Source organism: Megalobrama amblycephala, linkage group LG22, assembly GCF_018812025.1.
Source record: "Megalobrama amblycephala isolate DHTTF-2021 linkage group LG22, ASM1881202v1, whole genome shotgun sequence".
Lineage (NCBI taxonomy): Eukaryota > Metazoa > Chordata > Actinopteri > Cypriniformes > Xenocyprididae > Megalobrama > Megalobrama amblycephala.
The window spans coordinates 10,709,657-10,726,699 of record NC_063065.1 but is presented as its reverse complement, the minus strand read 5'-3'; the positions used below and the strand labels follow the sequence as shown (position 1 = coordinate 10,726,699).

The window sequence follows — 17,043 nt, the reverse complement described above, 5'->3', positions numbered from 1 at the left end:
TGTGGAGTAATGGTGTTTTATTAGCTGAAAGGCAGAATACAAATGTTGTTATTAAGGTAGATAGACATTATATAACAGCTTCAGGTTGTGTTTTAGTGTTGGTAACATGTCCCACATTGTCCCACACAAATTTAATAATCGTCCCACATTTGGTTTGTTTGATGGTGGTCACCTAGTATAGCAGGTGAGGATATCTGACAGTCTGACAGTTGTCCTGTGCAGAGTTATGTTCTAACCCTGAAAAGAAAGAAAGAGGAAGAAAGAAAGGAAGAAAAAAAGAAAAAAAAAAAAACCCTCACCCACCACCTGTAGCCTTAGTAGGCCTAATCCTGAAGACAGCTTGTTCAAGTGTGTTTGGTTGGAGCTAAACTCTGCAGGACAGCAGCACTCCCGGACAACAATGCCTATCCCTGCAATACAGCATAAAACAACAAACACATAAACACACGTAATATGTACGCCCTTAGCCAAAGCACAATCTTCAATTAAGAGCAACCTCTTAATAATTTTTTGTTAAAACATTTTTATTTATTTGATGACATCACTGTTTTCCCCAGAGCTACTTTAAAGCTGAATTGAACTAATTTCATAATTGATGAACTATGCATTGTTATTGTATCACTTATTATATCACTTTATTGTTGATTTGGTTCAGTTCAATTCAGCTATAAAGCAGCTAAACAGCTTTTTTCAGCTGAACAGACACTATTGTCTTTTTAGAGTTGCTTTACAGAAGTATTGACTTGACTTTTGCGATCAGTAGGCCTTATTCAGTTAAACTTTATTGTGATATGGAGGTCATGAAGCATTACCAAATCAAACTATTGTTTGTAAAGAGGCTAAAAATTCCTACACTCTGCTACTGCCCATGTTTACAAACGCCTTTATTAAAAAAGACCAATGTTTCTTATTAAAAGTGGACATGGCAACCGTTGGTTACACAAAACTGGCAACACCGAGAACCAGACATGCGCTTCGCACACGATGTCCTCTGCCAGTGCGCATGCGCAGTATCACTATACCGGCGGAGGCTGAACAGTAGCAGCTTAAACGACGCAGGGATAAACGAGACTTTTTTGACAGGTCAGTGCGCCATTGTGGATTATTTGTGTATTAATGGTTTTATTACGCTTATATGAGGTTAAATTGAAAAGATACAAATGTTAAAACTCAAATATAAGGCAGCAGTTGGACAACCTTGTTGGGTGGGTTAGCAAGGGAGCTAACAGAGGCTGCTGCGCAGATCTGGGAGGGAGAGGCGAGTCTGGCGTTAAGACGATATCAAACAAACCTGCTCTTCAATCGATGACCACTACCTTGTGAGGACCTAAAATGACATTTTATTGACTTGAATCGACCGTCTCCGCTTCATAGGCGCCATGTATGGTTGGATTGGTGTGTTTAGCGGGGTGTTTTTAGGTGGAGATGGTTGGATCAGTCGCTCCCTCACTGCGGGCTGAAGCGCCACTGCCCATGGGAAGCTCTGTTACATTCTGGTTGTTTCTTATTATCTTATTTTTATTAATTAAATCAAAAGAGAAATAGGGTACATTTTTTAAATAATAGATATCACAATATTTCCCCAATTGCTTCATCATTGTGCATTAAGTCATTTGCTTTGAATTTCTGAGTTGTCTGAAATATTGTTAAATATGATAAATATAAATATTAAACACGCAATTGAGGCAGCATCTAATTAAACGTACTAATTTGCATGCATTTTCAGAACATAATTCTGAACATTGGATAATGCTAGGTTTAAAAGTCTTGTTTCATTTTGTTGACATTATTGTTTACAAAGAGGATCTCTTTCTAATTTTATTACAACATAAATCAGACAAAACTGTCAGGAAAAAAAGCCAGAAAAAAGGAATAAAGTGTTATATAAGTTAGGAAAATGATATATGAACAAAACTCTCCTTCAAAACCCTATAAATATGAAAAAACCTGGAAAGTATGGCATATGCAGGTGCTACTTGAGTGGCGATTTCTGGCTCATATTTGAGAAAATAGCCTTTAAAGACATGTAATTGAAATCTACAGATGCAAATGGATAAAGTGTAAATAATTAATTAATTAAATAACTCATTAACTCTGTTTTCTTTCCACTAGTCTGAGAGAAGACATGTTATGGAAGCCAAATATCCCCCCAAAAAGATCTTTTGCTACTTCTGTTTCATCGCAACTTTAAGTGATAGTTTTGTAGCCTTGATTTTATTTGCAAGTGGCTTTTTCATGTGACAGAAAATATCCGGAATGTGGCTAAACAATATTATTGACCCCAAACCTCTACAAATACTTGTTTGCTGGTTTAAGCCATCATTTGAAATGACTGACAAGGTCCTTTGAGTATGTTACAGCTTCTGACTGCATTCATATTCTGTATTTTCGCTGCTGTCAGATTAGTTATGTCACACATGGTGGATGTGAATGCTTATCTGGCATTGTGATTGGTGTACTTGTCCACAGCTGATGAAAACAAGTGACATTAAATGATCTTTTGAGGAGGTCTGTCAACCTGTCGCCTAGCTGAGATCAAGCAACTATTTTTAATGAGTCTTGGTGATTCCTCTTGTACTCATCTTGCTTTGATTGTGTTTTTCCAGCAGGCAACATCATGAGTCAGGGGAAGGACAATGCACGTCTCAAAAGCTATAAAAACAAATCCCTCAACACAGATGAGATGAGGAGGAGGAGGGAGGAAGAAGGCCTGCAACTTCGCAAACAAAAGAAAGATGAACAAGTAAGAGAGTTTGACAAATGAGAGTGGCTTCTGTTATTCTATTTTATTTTACTTTTTATTTATAAATATCAAAAGTTTGGGATCAGTAAGATTTTTTTTTTTTTTTTTTTTTTTTTTTTTTTTTGAAAGAAGGATGCTCACCAAGGCTGCATATATTTGATCAAAATGAAGTAAAAATTAAATATTATTTCAATTTAATATAACTGTCTTGTTATAACTTATAATTGTTTTCTATTTTCATATATTTCAAAGTGTAATTGTATTCCTGTGATGGCAAATCTGAATTTTTAGCATAATTTGTCCAGTTCTCAGTCACATGATCCTTCAGAAATCATTCTAGTATGCTAAATTTGGTGCTTAAAGAATATTTATTATTATCAATATTAAAACACTTGTGCTCTGTGTGTATATATAATATATATATATATATATATATATATATATATATATATATATATATATATACCGTTCAAAAGTTTGGGATCGGTACGATTTTTAATATTTTTAAAAGAAGTTTTGTCTGCTCACCGAGATTAAATAAAAATACAGTAAAAACAGTAATATTGTGAAATATTATTACAATTTAAAATAACTGTTTTCTATTGGAATATAATATAAAATGTCATTTATTTCTGTGTTGGAAAAGCTGAATTTTCAGCATCATTACTCCAGTCTTCAGTGTCACATAATCCTTCAGAAATCATTCTAATATGATGATTTGCTGCTCAAGAAACATTTATTATTATTATCAATGTTAAAAACAGGATTTTCAGGATTCCTTGATGAATAGAAAGTTCAAAAGAACAGCATTTATCTGAAAAACAAAGCTTCTGTAGCATTATACACTACCGTTCAAAAGTTTGGGGTCAGTAAGAATTTTTATTTTTATTTTTTTGAGAAGAATTTAAAGAAATTAATATTTTTTTTCAGCAAGGATGCATTAAATCGATCAAAAGTGACAGTAAAGACATTTAAAATGTAACAACAGATTATATTTCAAATAAACGCTGTTCGTTTGAACTTTCTATTTATCAAAGAATCCTGAAAAAAAAAAATATTGTACACAAATATTTTGTACATCTGTGCACAATAAATGTTTCTTGAGCAGCAAATCAGCATATTAGGATGATTTCTGAAGGATCATGTGACACTGAAGACTGGAGTAATGATTCTGAAAATTCAGCTTTGCCAACACAAGAATAAGTTACATTTTCAAAAATTTTCAAATAGAAAACAGTTATTTTAAATTGTAATAATATTTCACAATATTACTGATTTTACTGTATTTTTAATTAAATAAATGCAGCCTTGGTGAGCAGACGAAACTTCTTTATAAAACATTAAAATTGTTACCGATCCCAAACTTTTGAACGGTAGTGTGTGTATGTGTATACACACACACACACACACACACACACACACACACACATACATATACATATATTTATATATATATGTATATGTATGTGTGTGTGTGTATTTTTGATGTTTTATCATTTGTACAATGTTGCTGTGTCAGACTGGTGGGGATTTTAGACTGAGCAAATATGCCTACAAATGCCTTACTTCTAGTTGATTCTGCATGAGTACATTTTTAAACATTAAAAAAAAATCCTCGCTTCCCTCTTTCAAAGAAGGAAACATTAGGACTGATTTGTGGCGCATGTTGGTATTTTTATTGAGCACAGCGAGCTGAGAGTTTGTGTGTTCTTACAGCTGTTCAAGCGCAGAAATGTGGCCACTGTGGAGGAGGATGGAACACTGGAGGATGATGGGATGGCAGACAGTGGATACCTGGAATCGCAGGCCAACAATATGGACCAAATCACGGTGAGAAAGATAAAACAATAGTTAATCATGGTGTTTACTTACTGTTGGAAAAGGTTAATTGATTTTTGTCTCTTTTGTCTTTCCTTCTTCATAGGGAAGTGTTATTTCTGAGGACATGATACAGATGATCTTCTCCAGCTCCCCAGAACAACAGCTCATTGGCACACAGCGCTTTAGGAAACTCTTATCTAAAGGTGAAAGACCCCAAAGACTGAAATTCAAGCATTAACATAATCATATTTATGATAAAAGAATGCTAATTCCATCTTTGTAATTCTCTATTAGAGCCTAATCCCCCTATTGATGAGGTCATTGCCACCCCTGGTGTCGTGGAGCGATTTGTTGAGTTCCTGAAAAGAAGAGAGAACTGCACGCTACAGGTGAGCCTAATAAGTTGTATATATTAAAGGTTGGCTCCGTTGGATTAATGAAGATTATTATAGTTTCGATTTACTCACCCTCAAGCCTGGCTCTTCCGAGCTCTATAATGGCACTGAATGGGGGAGCCAGGATATATTTAAATATAACTCTGATTGTGTTTGTCTGAAAGAAGATAGTCATATACACCTAGCTTGGCTTGAGGGTGAGTAAATCATGGGATAATTTTCATTTTTAGGTGAACTAACCCTTTATGTAGCCCATTTCAAATGCATCGCTTATACAGACTGTCGTCTGGGGGTTTCTTAGACTAGTCGTTTACAGAATTTCCGTTATGGAAATTAGTCGTGGTGCACATCCCTAATTAAAGTGAACTATGCAGTCTAGTGCCAGAAGAACTGCTTGCCAGACTTGGGCCCTAAGTCACATCAGTGAGACAGTGAGTCATCCGGCATGAATCTCTCTCAGCACACGCTCACACTATTGGAATGTGTATATTCTGCAAATCTCAACGGTGTCTTTATTTAATCCCCTTGGCTTTTGAATGGTGCATTAGTGAATGCTTTTCTGCAGTATGGTGACAGATGTCTTGTCTCTGTGCAGTTTGAAGCAGCGTGGGTTCTGACTAACATCGCCTCAGGAACATCCCACCAGACGCGTGTGGTCATCCAGGCTGGGGCGGTGCCCATTTTCATTGAGATGCTCAGCTCTGATTTCGAGGATGTACAAGAACAGGTAAGCATCTGTACACATTTACATTGAAGGGGCACATATAGACCCAGTTAGGTATAATGAAATTGGACTAATGTTTAATTTTATGTCATTTGAAACCGTCTTTGTTTTCACTGCAGGCGGTGTGGGCTTTAGGCAATATCGCAGGTGACAGCACTGAGTGCAGAGATTATGTTCTGGACTGCAATATTCTACCCTCTCTAGTGCAGTAAGTCATGCAAGCATTTGTTTTAGAACAACCATATTGTTGAATGGTTCTAATGATGCAGATTCTCATTCCAGGTTATTGGCTAAACAAAATCGTCTGACTATGATGAGGAATGCAGTTTGGGCTCTGTCTAACCTGTGCAGAGGGAAAAACCCACCCCCAGATTTTGCCAAGGTAAAATCACCTTCTTTTATTTCCTTACAATTAAAAACAATTTATTTGTATTAGAACTTTAAAAATATATATATATATATTATTATAATATTATTTGCATCATTATTTAATTATGCCAAGTTTATTTCCCCTCTTTTTACATTTTAATGATTTTTCATCATCACTGTTAAATACAAGCTCAAAAGGAATATCCATCGTTTTCATACTGTACATTATAATGTTGTGATGTCCAGGTTCACTTGAAATATTAAATGTGATTAACTTTAGTTTTTAGTGTTTTGTTTTTAATAATTTTTATTCAAAAGTTTGGGGCCAGTACAATTATTTTTTTTAAAGAAATTAATATTTTTATTTAGCAAGGACGTGTTAATTATAAATTAAGACATTTTTAGACATTTTAAGAATTTTTTTTTTGTAACATTAAGTGATTCACTGAATGTTACAAAAGATTTATATTTCAGATAAACGCTGTTTTTATTTATTTATTTCTTTGTTTTTTATTCATCAAGTATTGGAAAAAAAATTGTGGTTTCCACAAAAATATACTTTTTCCAACATTGATAATAAATGTTACTTGAGCATCAAATCAGCATGTTAAATTGATTTCTGAAGGATCATGTGACACTGAAGACTGGAGTAATGATGTTGAAAATTCAGCAATATATTACATTTAAAACAATAGTATATTACATTTTTAAATTATATTAAAATAGAAATATTATTTTAACTGTGTTATTGTAATAGTTTCACATTCCCTTTTTTTTTTTTTTTTACTGTATATTTGATCAAATAAATGCAGACTTGGTAAGCATAATAGACTAATAGATTACCGACCCCAAACTTTTGAACTGTAGTGTATAATTGTGTGGTGGAAATGTAAGAGTTGCAGGAATGGGCAAGTCACATGAGTATACAGACCTTTAAACTTAAAGTGAAGTTGTATTTGTCTTTTAATGCAGGTGTCACCGTGTCTCAGCGTTCTGTCCTGGCTCCTCTTTGTGAACGATACTGACATTTTGGCTGATGCATGCTGGGCTCTTTCTTATCTGTCCGACGGTCCCAATGAAAAGATCCAGGCTGTCATAGACTCAGGAGTCTGTCGCAGACTAGTGGAGCTGCTGCTGTAAGACATGAAAAACAGATAATGAATAGCTTAGGTCAGTGGTTCTCGACCTTTGTAATTCAAAGGCCCCCCGTTGTCGACTTGACTTTTCCAGTCATTTGTGATAAGGATAAGGATTAGGGAGGGATTATTTTTTTACTCAATTTCTACCAAAAAAAATGTTTTAGAGTTGGGCATAACCATAAAAATGTGTATTTTTAAAAATGTATAAGATTTAATTAATTTTCCACACTTTGAAAATTAGAGGCTACTTCTTCATATACAGTATTAAGGTTTTCTAAGACAGTGGAAACCCTGGTTCCTTAAAGTAAAAAAAGTTGAATTAAAATAAGAAATATCTTGGTTGAAATAATGTATCTAGGTCCCTTGGAAGTTTGCATTGGGCCCCAGCCCCTCCTGGTTGAGAACCACTGGCTTAGGCTTTTAAGAGGGCTTCTCTTATTTTAATTCTTACTGGCGATACTTAAAATCCTTAGAGTAACAGTTTTCTGAGGTGTTGTTTTCATGTGTTCCAGACATGCAGAATATAAGGTGGTGTCGCCTGCTCTAAGAGCCGTGGGGAACATAGTCACAGGAGATGACCTACAGACTCAGGTAAACAATTACGCTTTTTTCTTTTTATAGATGTCCTCTGCTTAATAGTGCTTAAATTATATCTGAATATTTCTTGGGATTTTGTTCATAACAATAATTAGATGTTTTTTTGCTGGTACCTTGTCTGGTTTAGGCCTGTTAACTTTTTTTCTAGGGGCATTTTTACCTTTTATATGGGCGTTGGATAATTTTTTACAGTCAAATTCTTAAATTTAATCAATAAATTCAGCTATGCCTAAAGTAAAAATAGCCTTTTACCAATCAACAAAATCCATTTTTCTGTGCAGATAAGCAGCATCTTACTAAAGCATTTAGATGTATTTATTTATACTGCAGTTAGTTGCATGAACAATGCTGTGAAATTACTGTTATGTAATGTAGTATTATTTTAAATATTGTACTATGATTTTTTTTTTAAATTTATTATTTTAAATATTAAACTAAATTTGAGTCATTTATTCAACTGATTCATTCCTGATTCAGGAACGAATCAAGTTGACCGCCTTTGTGAATGGATCATTGAATCATTGCTTTGTTCAAAAACATTGATTCATTCAGGAACTAAACTCCACTGTGTGTTGCTTGGAGACTCACAACAGTTCCCCTGTTGCTTTGGAACGATTTTCATTGGTGCAGTAGAGCAAAAACACGTTTATTGAACTGAACTGTTGTGTAAAATCACTACGGCTTGGTTACAGTTTTGACGTAATCAAGGCAATGTTTACATCTGGTATTAAGAAGCGTTTTCATCAGTCCAATTACAAGTGGACAACGCTAAATACAGGTTCAAACAGGGTTTAAAATGTTTTGAGCTTGTCCACTTTCGACACACGGCGTTCTAACTGCGTTCATCTAGGCTACATCATTCACGCAGTGAAAACAAGGTGTTAATGTCAGCTTCCACATCATTAAAACAACAATTATGATATTATCTTAGCTGATAATACATCTGTTGTAATGTTGTAACTAATACATTCTATAGATGTAACTTGTCGTTTTCTTTTCTCATGAACAGGTGATTCTTAACTGCTCTGCCCTGCAAAGTCTTCTCCACCTGCTGAGTAGCCCGAAAGAGTCCATTAAAAAAGAGGCATGTTGGACCATCTCCAATATCACAGCTGGGAATCGTGCACAAATACAGGTATGTGCATGTTTGAACAGTTCAACGCATAAACTTAAGTTTGAGTGTCTTTTTCTCTCTCACACTCTTTCTTTTGATCTTTGTAACATGTAGATGGTGATGGATGCAAATTTGCTCCCCCCGTTGATAAGTATTCTGCAAGTAGCTGAGTTCCGCACAAGAAAGGAGGCAGCGTGGGCCATCACAAACGCCACATCTGGCGGTTCTGCTGAGCAGATCAGGTGTGACAGATCACTTCTTAAACCTGGTCTTAACATGTCATTTGTGATCAGATCAGCAACCAAGATGGCTATATATTACAATGCTTTAATCTTCTCCTTAGGCATCTTGTTGAGCTTGGTTGCATCAAGCCCTTATGTGACCTCCTGACGCTGATGGATTCAAAGATCGTACAGGTGGCCCTAAATGGCTTGGAGAACATTCTACGACTGGGTGAGCTGGAAGCTAAACGAGGAGGAGGAATCAACCCCTACTGCGCCCTCATTGAGGAGGCATATGGTATGTTAACTGTCACACTTTGAATGCGATTTTTACATATTTATATGGATTTCCATATTTTCTGACCTGAAAATTTTGATCCACCCACGTGAAATGTAAAAATTCAAGGAAAACACATAGTCTCTGAACAGCTCAGTTTGTAGCAAATGCTGCTTCACACTAACTTCTCTGCAAGAGCTGTGAGTTTTGGTCGCTTATCATTTGAAAACGCAACACGTGTCAACCATCTTCCCAGATTTGTAATAAGAATCATTTTTAAATCTGTCAGCAAAAGAGAAGCTTTAACCCCAAAGCATACTTCAGTTTTGACGTGAACACTAGCGTATTTTATAGCGTACATTTGATAAGGGCATTTCACACTTGAAATAGTTAACCCTGGGTCATTCTAAACCCCAGGTAAACAGAATCCTGGGTTATTTTGCTTCATGTTTTACATGGCTCATAATTTACCTTGGGTTAACAATTAATCCTGGGTATTCATAAGCTGACGTTTCACATTGTACATTCCTAAACCTTGGGTTAACGTTTTTATTTGCATATTTGCGGTGTCAGTGTCATTGATTGGATAAATGCAGCACGTGACCTGTTTACATAGCTCTAGCATTGCACAAATAACAACTTATATAGTGATGGCCGATTTCAAAACACTGCTTCAGGAAGCTTTGGAGCGTTATGAATCAGCGTGTCGAATCAGCGGCTCGGAGCGCCAAAGTCATGTGATTTCAGCAGTTTGGCTGTTTGACACGCGATCCGAATCATGATTCGACTCATAATGCTCCGAAGCTTCAAGTGTTCCAAAAATGAACGAAGGTCTTACGGGTGTGGAACGGCATGAAGGTGAGTAATAAATGACGGTATTTTCATTTTTGGGTGAACTAACCCTTTAAGGTCTCCCTGTGGATTTCCGCCGAAATAAAAGTTCTAAATAAAGTTCTTTAGTTTATTAAATATTAGTATTGTAATTTTACTGTGCTTATGGGAAATAAAATTATCAGCATCATTAATAATAATAGTTCAGTACAATAGTATTACAATGGTAATATATATTTCTTCATTTGTTTATTTTTTCCATAATTAAATTTATGGTAACACTTTTAACTAGTTGCTTATTAGCTTACATATTGGCTGTTTATTAGTACTTATAAAGCACATACTAATGCCTTATTCTGCATGACCATATTCTACATCCCTGAATCCTACCTCATACCTAAACTTAAATGCTACAACAACTACCATACTAACTTTGCCTGGCAAGGCCAGACTGATATATCTTCTACAAGATATATCAGTCTTGTCAGTCCGCTCTCCGTCGCGATTCGAGTCAACTCCAAACTGTACTGTGCAATCAGATTCGTTTATTTCAGTGACGCAAACAGCGTCACTCTAGTGCGGCGAAAGTCCCTTCAATATCAACAAAGATTGCGCACGGGAGACCCGAGAGTTTGTTCTGTTCAGCCGTGAATTCAGTTTTAAATGACCAAAAACACATTCATTATTTACTTTTTTCTTTTTTTTTTTTTTTTTTTTATTTGACAAGAATGATTCTGAGCATTGAACACAATATAGAACAATACAGCTTCACAGGACAGTCATCTATTCTCAACCAAATCTATTTACTTTTTGCTGTTGACTCTCTTGTCGCTTTGCTGACGTCATATCCGGCCTTCTCTGATTGGTTTACTCCGCTTCCTGTTTGCTCGGATTTGCTCCGCCTAGTGTTGTCAAAAGTACCGGTACTTCGGTACCAAGTCGGTACTGAAATTTTGAAAATGTGACGATACCCGCATTTCTGTAGTACCGGTAGTACCGAGATTCCGGGTATATTCGGTACCCACTGATAAGGCTGTTGGCAGTATTTACTTGAATATGACACGAGTGAAGCACAAAGCTTTGTTTAGCTACAAAAGAAATAATAGGTTAACAATTAAATGTGACATCGCAGCCATGGAAACATATTGGTTCATGCCGAATGACAGAGGTACGTGAGTCCATAAATTTCAGCTTTGTATTCTGTTTTGCGAATCGCGATCTGGTCTCCTGCTTAGCAGAGAATTCCATTAGTTATTCCACAATATTACAATATTAACAATATTCCATTAGTTATTCCACAATATTAACAATATTCCATTAGTTATTCCACATGGAATCTCCGTTTCTTTTCCCAAATCTTCACTCACGCAGGGGATTATAAACGTTCCTTTCGTTCGCATTTAGGCCTATTATAGGCTATTCGCATTCTTTACTGTGGTAAAGCAGAAAAACACCGTAGGACAGAAACCTTTTTGCTTGCACGTCAATTTCTATTTAACACAGTTTGCGCTTGTTATTAGACTTAAAGTCTAGGCGCGTCAAGTTTATTTGTATAGCGCGTTTCACACACGCCGGTGATTTTTACTTTCGCTTTCTCTGGCAGCGCTAAATCCAACATAGCATGAATGTCTTGCCCCTGCGGAGGATAAAACTCGCTCTTCAGACCTTTTACAACAAGTGTCAGTTGTTTGTAACATCAGGAGATAACATGAAGATATTAGCCTATAATAACGGGACATTGGCTATATGACGCATCTTTGTGTGGAAATAAAAAACGAATGTTTTTTTAAAATAATAATTAACTTTCTTATTATTTAGGTTACCATTATTTACTTATATTTATTTCATAGATTTACAGGCTAGTATATTGTTTCACTGACGGAATAGCTAAAATAAACACGCACGTTTGTTACCCCTGTTGAAAAAACGAGCATATGTTGGTAAGGTAGGTTTTGAAGCTGGTATGCTGGTTCGAGCTGCATTATGCCGGTCCTATGCTGGACCATGCTGCTCCAGGACCAGCTTAGGACCAGCATACACCAGCTCAAACCAGCCTACGAGCTTCATAACATACCAATTATTTATTTATTTTTTATATTTCAAAATTTATTTCATTGAGGCAGCCTATACACACACAAACACACATGCTCCAAATCATATTTAATGTTTTTAAAATTGGCTATATAAAATAGTAAAATAGTTCCAACAGATTTTGCTGTGGTACCGAAATTGGTACCGAGAACCGTAAAATTTTCATGGTATCGGTACAGACTACTGGAATTTTGGTACCGTGACAACACTAGCTCCGCCCTAGAAATCGAATTGATTCAATGGCCGACCAGACTCATCTGCTGGTACAGTGGTGAGACTGGATTTTCCAGGCAAATACTAATTATTAATAAGCAGTAAATGAGTAAAGAGCAGTAAAGAGTTTGAGGCAAATGTCGTAGTTAATAGTGAATATGTGTTCCCCATACCAAAGTGTTACCAAAATTATATTTTGATTAATAACAAAAATGATTTGTTGTTGGATCGTCATATTGAAATAAAAAAAATAAAAAAAATAGAAAAAACAGGTTTTCCATTTCTTCTTTTTTCTTTTTTTTTGTCCTTAACTGATCAAATGCCTATAATTGGTTCTCTGGGGTCTTCAGATGCTTCATTAAATCCCAAGCAGTGTTAATCTTGTCAGTGTCATTAATAACAAAAATGCTTTTTCAGGAGATCAGATTTTCACAAGGAGTTTTCACACATTTGTTTTAAATTTTGATGTTTCTATTAATATATAAAAAGTTTGGATTTTTTTTTTTTTTTTTTTACATTTTTGCAGTTTCTTGGTAAACTATTTTAAAAATAAATAAGACAAATAATATATAAATAAAAAAAGATAAACTTTTGATAATTTAAGCTTCTTTTTCTATTAATTTCCATCAGGGTTGGACAAATTGGAGTTCCTCCAGGGTCATGAGAACCAGGAGATCTACCAAAAGGCTTTTGACCTGATCGAGCGCTACTTCAGCACAGATGATGAAGATCCGGCTCTGGCACCTGCCGTTGACCTCCAGCAGCAGCAGTTCCTTTTCCAGCAGTGTGAGGCTCCCATGGAGGGTTTCCAACTTTAACGCTTCCCTTCACTCCCTTATTCTCCAAGCAATCCACCCTGTAGGGTGAGAGACGCCCCACTGACCCAAGAGAGCGAAGGATTTAACAAATGAACATTTCAATTAGAGTGTGATATACAAGAGCGTGTGTTGCCGGTCAACCCATTTCCCCCCTCTTGTCCTACTTCCCTGATGTCATTGGCCCAGTCCGGAACGATGTCGACATGCAGAAAACGTGACCAGTAGACTTTTACATATGATTTAAATATCCCACTTCCTTCATTAAACTTTCATTTAGCCCTTCAATGCACGCGTATCCCATCAGTCCCGATTCAGGAAAACTGCATCCAGCGATGAGTTGATAGAAGTTGGGAAAGCACAGCTCGTGTGACGTGACTGCAATATTGACTTTTCATCTATTGTAAAACACTGGACTGACCGTGTGACTGTGTTTGCATGTCTCCAACATCCCCCCCACCCCAAAAAAAAAGTGACGGCCAATGTGCGCCAAAGGACGTCTGCTGAAGGCAAGGCACTTTTACCTTCCCATTTTACCCAGACAAGACGGACTAAGGGGTCCGGGCTTTCTGACTGACGATGCCAGTCAGACGGTCTCTTGCTTTTTTGACACGCATTGAACGTGCATTCCGACAATGACTGAACTGTACAGGCTCCGCCTCTCCTTTTAGGGTTACACATTTGCACCTTTGGAATTCTGGGAGTTGGAGTCTTCCTGCTCACTGAGACTGCTGGACAGACAAAAAGACAGGTCCTGTATCCTGTGCATTAAAACCATTTGATACTTCAAGAGGACAATTTCACATGAGCATCATCTTCATCAGCACTTTACGTTCAGAATAGACCCTTTGTTTAGATTTGAACCTCTGTAGTCAGTTTTAGGCCCCCAAAACGCTTCTCAGGATATCGAGGTGAAGAGGAATGGTGCGTATCTGCATATCGGGATGTATTTACAGAAAAAAACACTAAGTATTTAAGAGTGCTGAGAAAACTCCACCCCTTCAAAGCTTGCACCATATTAAGCTGTTGAAAATTGAGCTGAAAGGCTTTAGCTTCCCGACGTTTGTGAGACAAACTTTAATATTAATGTCTAATTATGGTGAATGCGCACACACATTCAGACAACATATGCGACTAGAACTATATAAAACAAAATACAAAGCAGAAAGTTGTTCAGTACTGTTTGGTTTTCTGTTTTATTTTATTGTATTTTTGTGAGGGTTAGAATCTCTTAATACCGAAGGTGCCATAATCCTCATTTTTAAAAATGGAGGTGGAAAATGACAAACAAATGGACTTTAAAGAAGACTAAAAATTGATCAACAAATTTACACTTAAAATTGACTGGGTATTAGCTAAAGCTATGATTGTTTACTTTGTTTTTCTTATTTCAATGTCAGATTCTTCCCAAGAGATGACCAGCTCTTTGTGTTCAATACTGCTGTTGTATTGAGATTGTGTAACTGTTCTCTGTTACGCCATTTGCATAAATGCTGTTTCATGAAGCTCAGTGGTCAAGTGATTTAATTAGAAATCTGCTGGTACTTTAGGAGACTCGTTCATCATTGCTTCATTCACAAAAGCACCAGTCATTACATCAGGGACTGGACTTTTTCCGTATTATACACATTTCCTTATTTTATGACCCACACGAATTGTGTAAATCAGGAAAAAAATGGTTGGTTCAGGTTCTCCTTTAGCTGATGTTTATTCTCACATACTCTCAACCTACTTTTTAACCACGCACTCTTTTTTTCCATTATATAATTTGGGGATGTTGTGAGCAGACAGATTAACAAGTTGCTATTTTACTTTTGACTGGTCATGTTAACCAAGAGCAGACAATAAACATCAGCTTTAGGAGACCATTCTTGTAGGGATGCACCAATATTAAAATGGTGATTGTGAGATCATGTTTACATTTATGTTTAGCAGATGCTTTTATCCAAAGCAACTTACATTGCATTCATGGTAAAACGTCGTTAGTTCTTGGTTTCCCTAGGAATCAAACCCATGACCTTGGTGTTGCCAGCGTCAAGCTCTACTGTTTGAGCTACAGGAATGCTATCAAGCTGATTAAAAATAGAACATTAAATCAGTTTATTAAATGCTATAATTGAATTTATAATGTAACATTATAATGTATAGTACGAAAAATGAATATTCAGTTTTAAGATTTTGCAAAGATTAAATGTGCAATGTGTAGAATTTGGGAGGATCTATTGACAGAAATGCAATATAATATACATAACTATGTTTTCAGTGGTACATAAAGACCTTACATAATGGACCTTTATGTTTTTATTACCTTAGAATGAGCCATTTCTATCTCATACACCGCGGGTCCCCCCTCCATGTCAAGTCGCCATTATGCGCCGCCATGTTTCTACAGCAGCCCTAAACGGACAAACACTCTACAGACCGCGTTTCGTCACTGTGTTGTTCTTCTAAATCGTATATGTTTTAGAGGCAGCTTGCATCCTCACTACGTTGAATATGCACGAAGTAGTAGTCGTCTGGTTTATTAGAAGCAGAGACCGTTCTTTGTTAGAAATAAGAAGAAAGCTACTCTCTGCTCTCAGACAACGATATTTCGGCCAGACGGCCACCGTAGCTTCTCCGAAAGGGAGGGGTGCGAGGCAGAGATTCGCTGCGTCCGAAATCGAATACTACTCTACTATAGACCTTATTTACCAGAGAGACAAGCGCGCTGCCATCTTTATAAAATTGTCTTTGAACTTCCGTTTTGCGGTAGCTCTGTTCATTTCTATGGCATCGCTGTCAAAGAATAATTAGTTTGTTAAGTGGATTTACTTCTTGTAGAGTTAATGAAAGTTATCATGAGCATTGTTATGTTTAAAGCAGGTGTCTTAACAAATGTCAGTAGATCGGGAATATTTTAAAACGAGCAGTTCATTCATAAATGTAATATCGCTGTGGAAATACAAACCGGAAGTCAAAAGACGAGCGCAACGCTGAAAAGGGGCGGGGCTACTACGTGAAAAACAGTATGCGAACAGAGTAGTGTGTCCGAATTCATAGTATTCGAAAAACAGTAGGCGAAACGTACCCGGATGACTTACTACTTCCGGCGAGATTCTGAAGTGTACATTGGACACTTTACTATCCCATGAGGCCACGGGAGAGGATTTGTGAATGGATTTGACGTTGGTAGGTCGTGTGACAGTAAAAACATAGCGGATGTAGTATTAATTGTATTATTGTGTATTGTATTATTATATGAAGATGAGAGGGTCTGTATCTCTTTCCATTGGAGAGAGCGTAACGCTAACTTAATCACATGCGGCACCTCTCAGGCTATTATGTAATGGCCTCTGGTCTCCTTTCCTGCGTACTGGCAGTCTTTACCATAGACATCATAATAATGTTGCATCCCAAATGATGCACTATACACTATGTACTTATGCACTACATACTCACCCATGTAGTGCATGAATTGTTTAAGGTTATTTTGTCATTTAAAGGTGATAGAGAGGATTTTTTCGTCGAAGCAAATAGAATGTATAAAACAAAACATCCTCTTTAGCACCTTTAACAACGGAGTCTGATACCCCCTCCCCCTCTGTAACGTAATTAAAGCTGCAACAGTTGAGTGCATGAAGTGTCCAACATTCCACACTTTGTTTTTTCCATTAATTTAGTGCATCATCTGGGTATTTAAAGTGCACTTTT

At 36.5% G+C, this 17,043-nt stretch overlaps 1 protein-coding gene across 2 annotated transcripts; it reads left to right on the top strand.

The window, feature by feature from the left end:
- Positions 1-931: 931 nt before the first annotated feature.
- kpna1 (karyopherin alpha 1 (importin alpha 5)) lies at positions 932-14,855 on the top strand. 2 transcript variants are annotated; one of them, XM_048174534.1, is made up of 14 exons: positions 932-1,083; positions 2,607-2,743; positions 4,460-4,573; positions 4,668-4,767; positions 4,859-4,953; positions 5,555-5,686; positions 5,803-5,891; positions 5,966-6,065; positions 7,025-7,188; positions 7,704-7,782; positions 8,798-8,923; positions 9,017-9,144; positions 9,246-9,421; positions 13,166-14,855. In XM_048174534.1, the coding sequence occupies exons 1-14, from the start codon at positions 969-971 to the stop codon at positions 13,351-13,353; spliced, it is 1,743 nt and encodes a 580-aa protein (XP_048030491.1). In that variant the 5' UTR covers positions 932-968; the 3' UTR covers positions 13,354-14,855. The 2 variants fall into 2 exon arrangements, with proteins under 2 accessions (XP_048030491.1, XP_048030493.1); XM_048174536.1 differs by having other exon boundaries at positions 954-1,083; positions 2,610-2,743.
- The last annotated feature ends 2,188 nt before the right edge of the window (positions 14,856-17,043 follow it).

Excerpts from the sequence above, each read along its gene's own strand:
- kpna1 (XM_048174534.1), top strand. The coding sequence starts at position 969 with ATGCGCTTCGCACACGATGTCCTCTGCCAGTGCGCATGCGCAGTATCA. Across the intron at positions 4,954-5,554 it reads GAGAGAACTGCACGCTACAG|TTTGAAGCAGCGTGGGTTCT; the intron begins GTGAGCCTAATA and ends GTCTCTGTGCAG. Across the intron at positions 5,687-5,802 it reads TCGAGGATGTACAAGAACAG|GCGGTGTGGGCTTTAGGCAA; the intron begins GTAAGCATCTGT and ends TTTTCACTGCAG.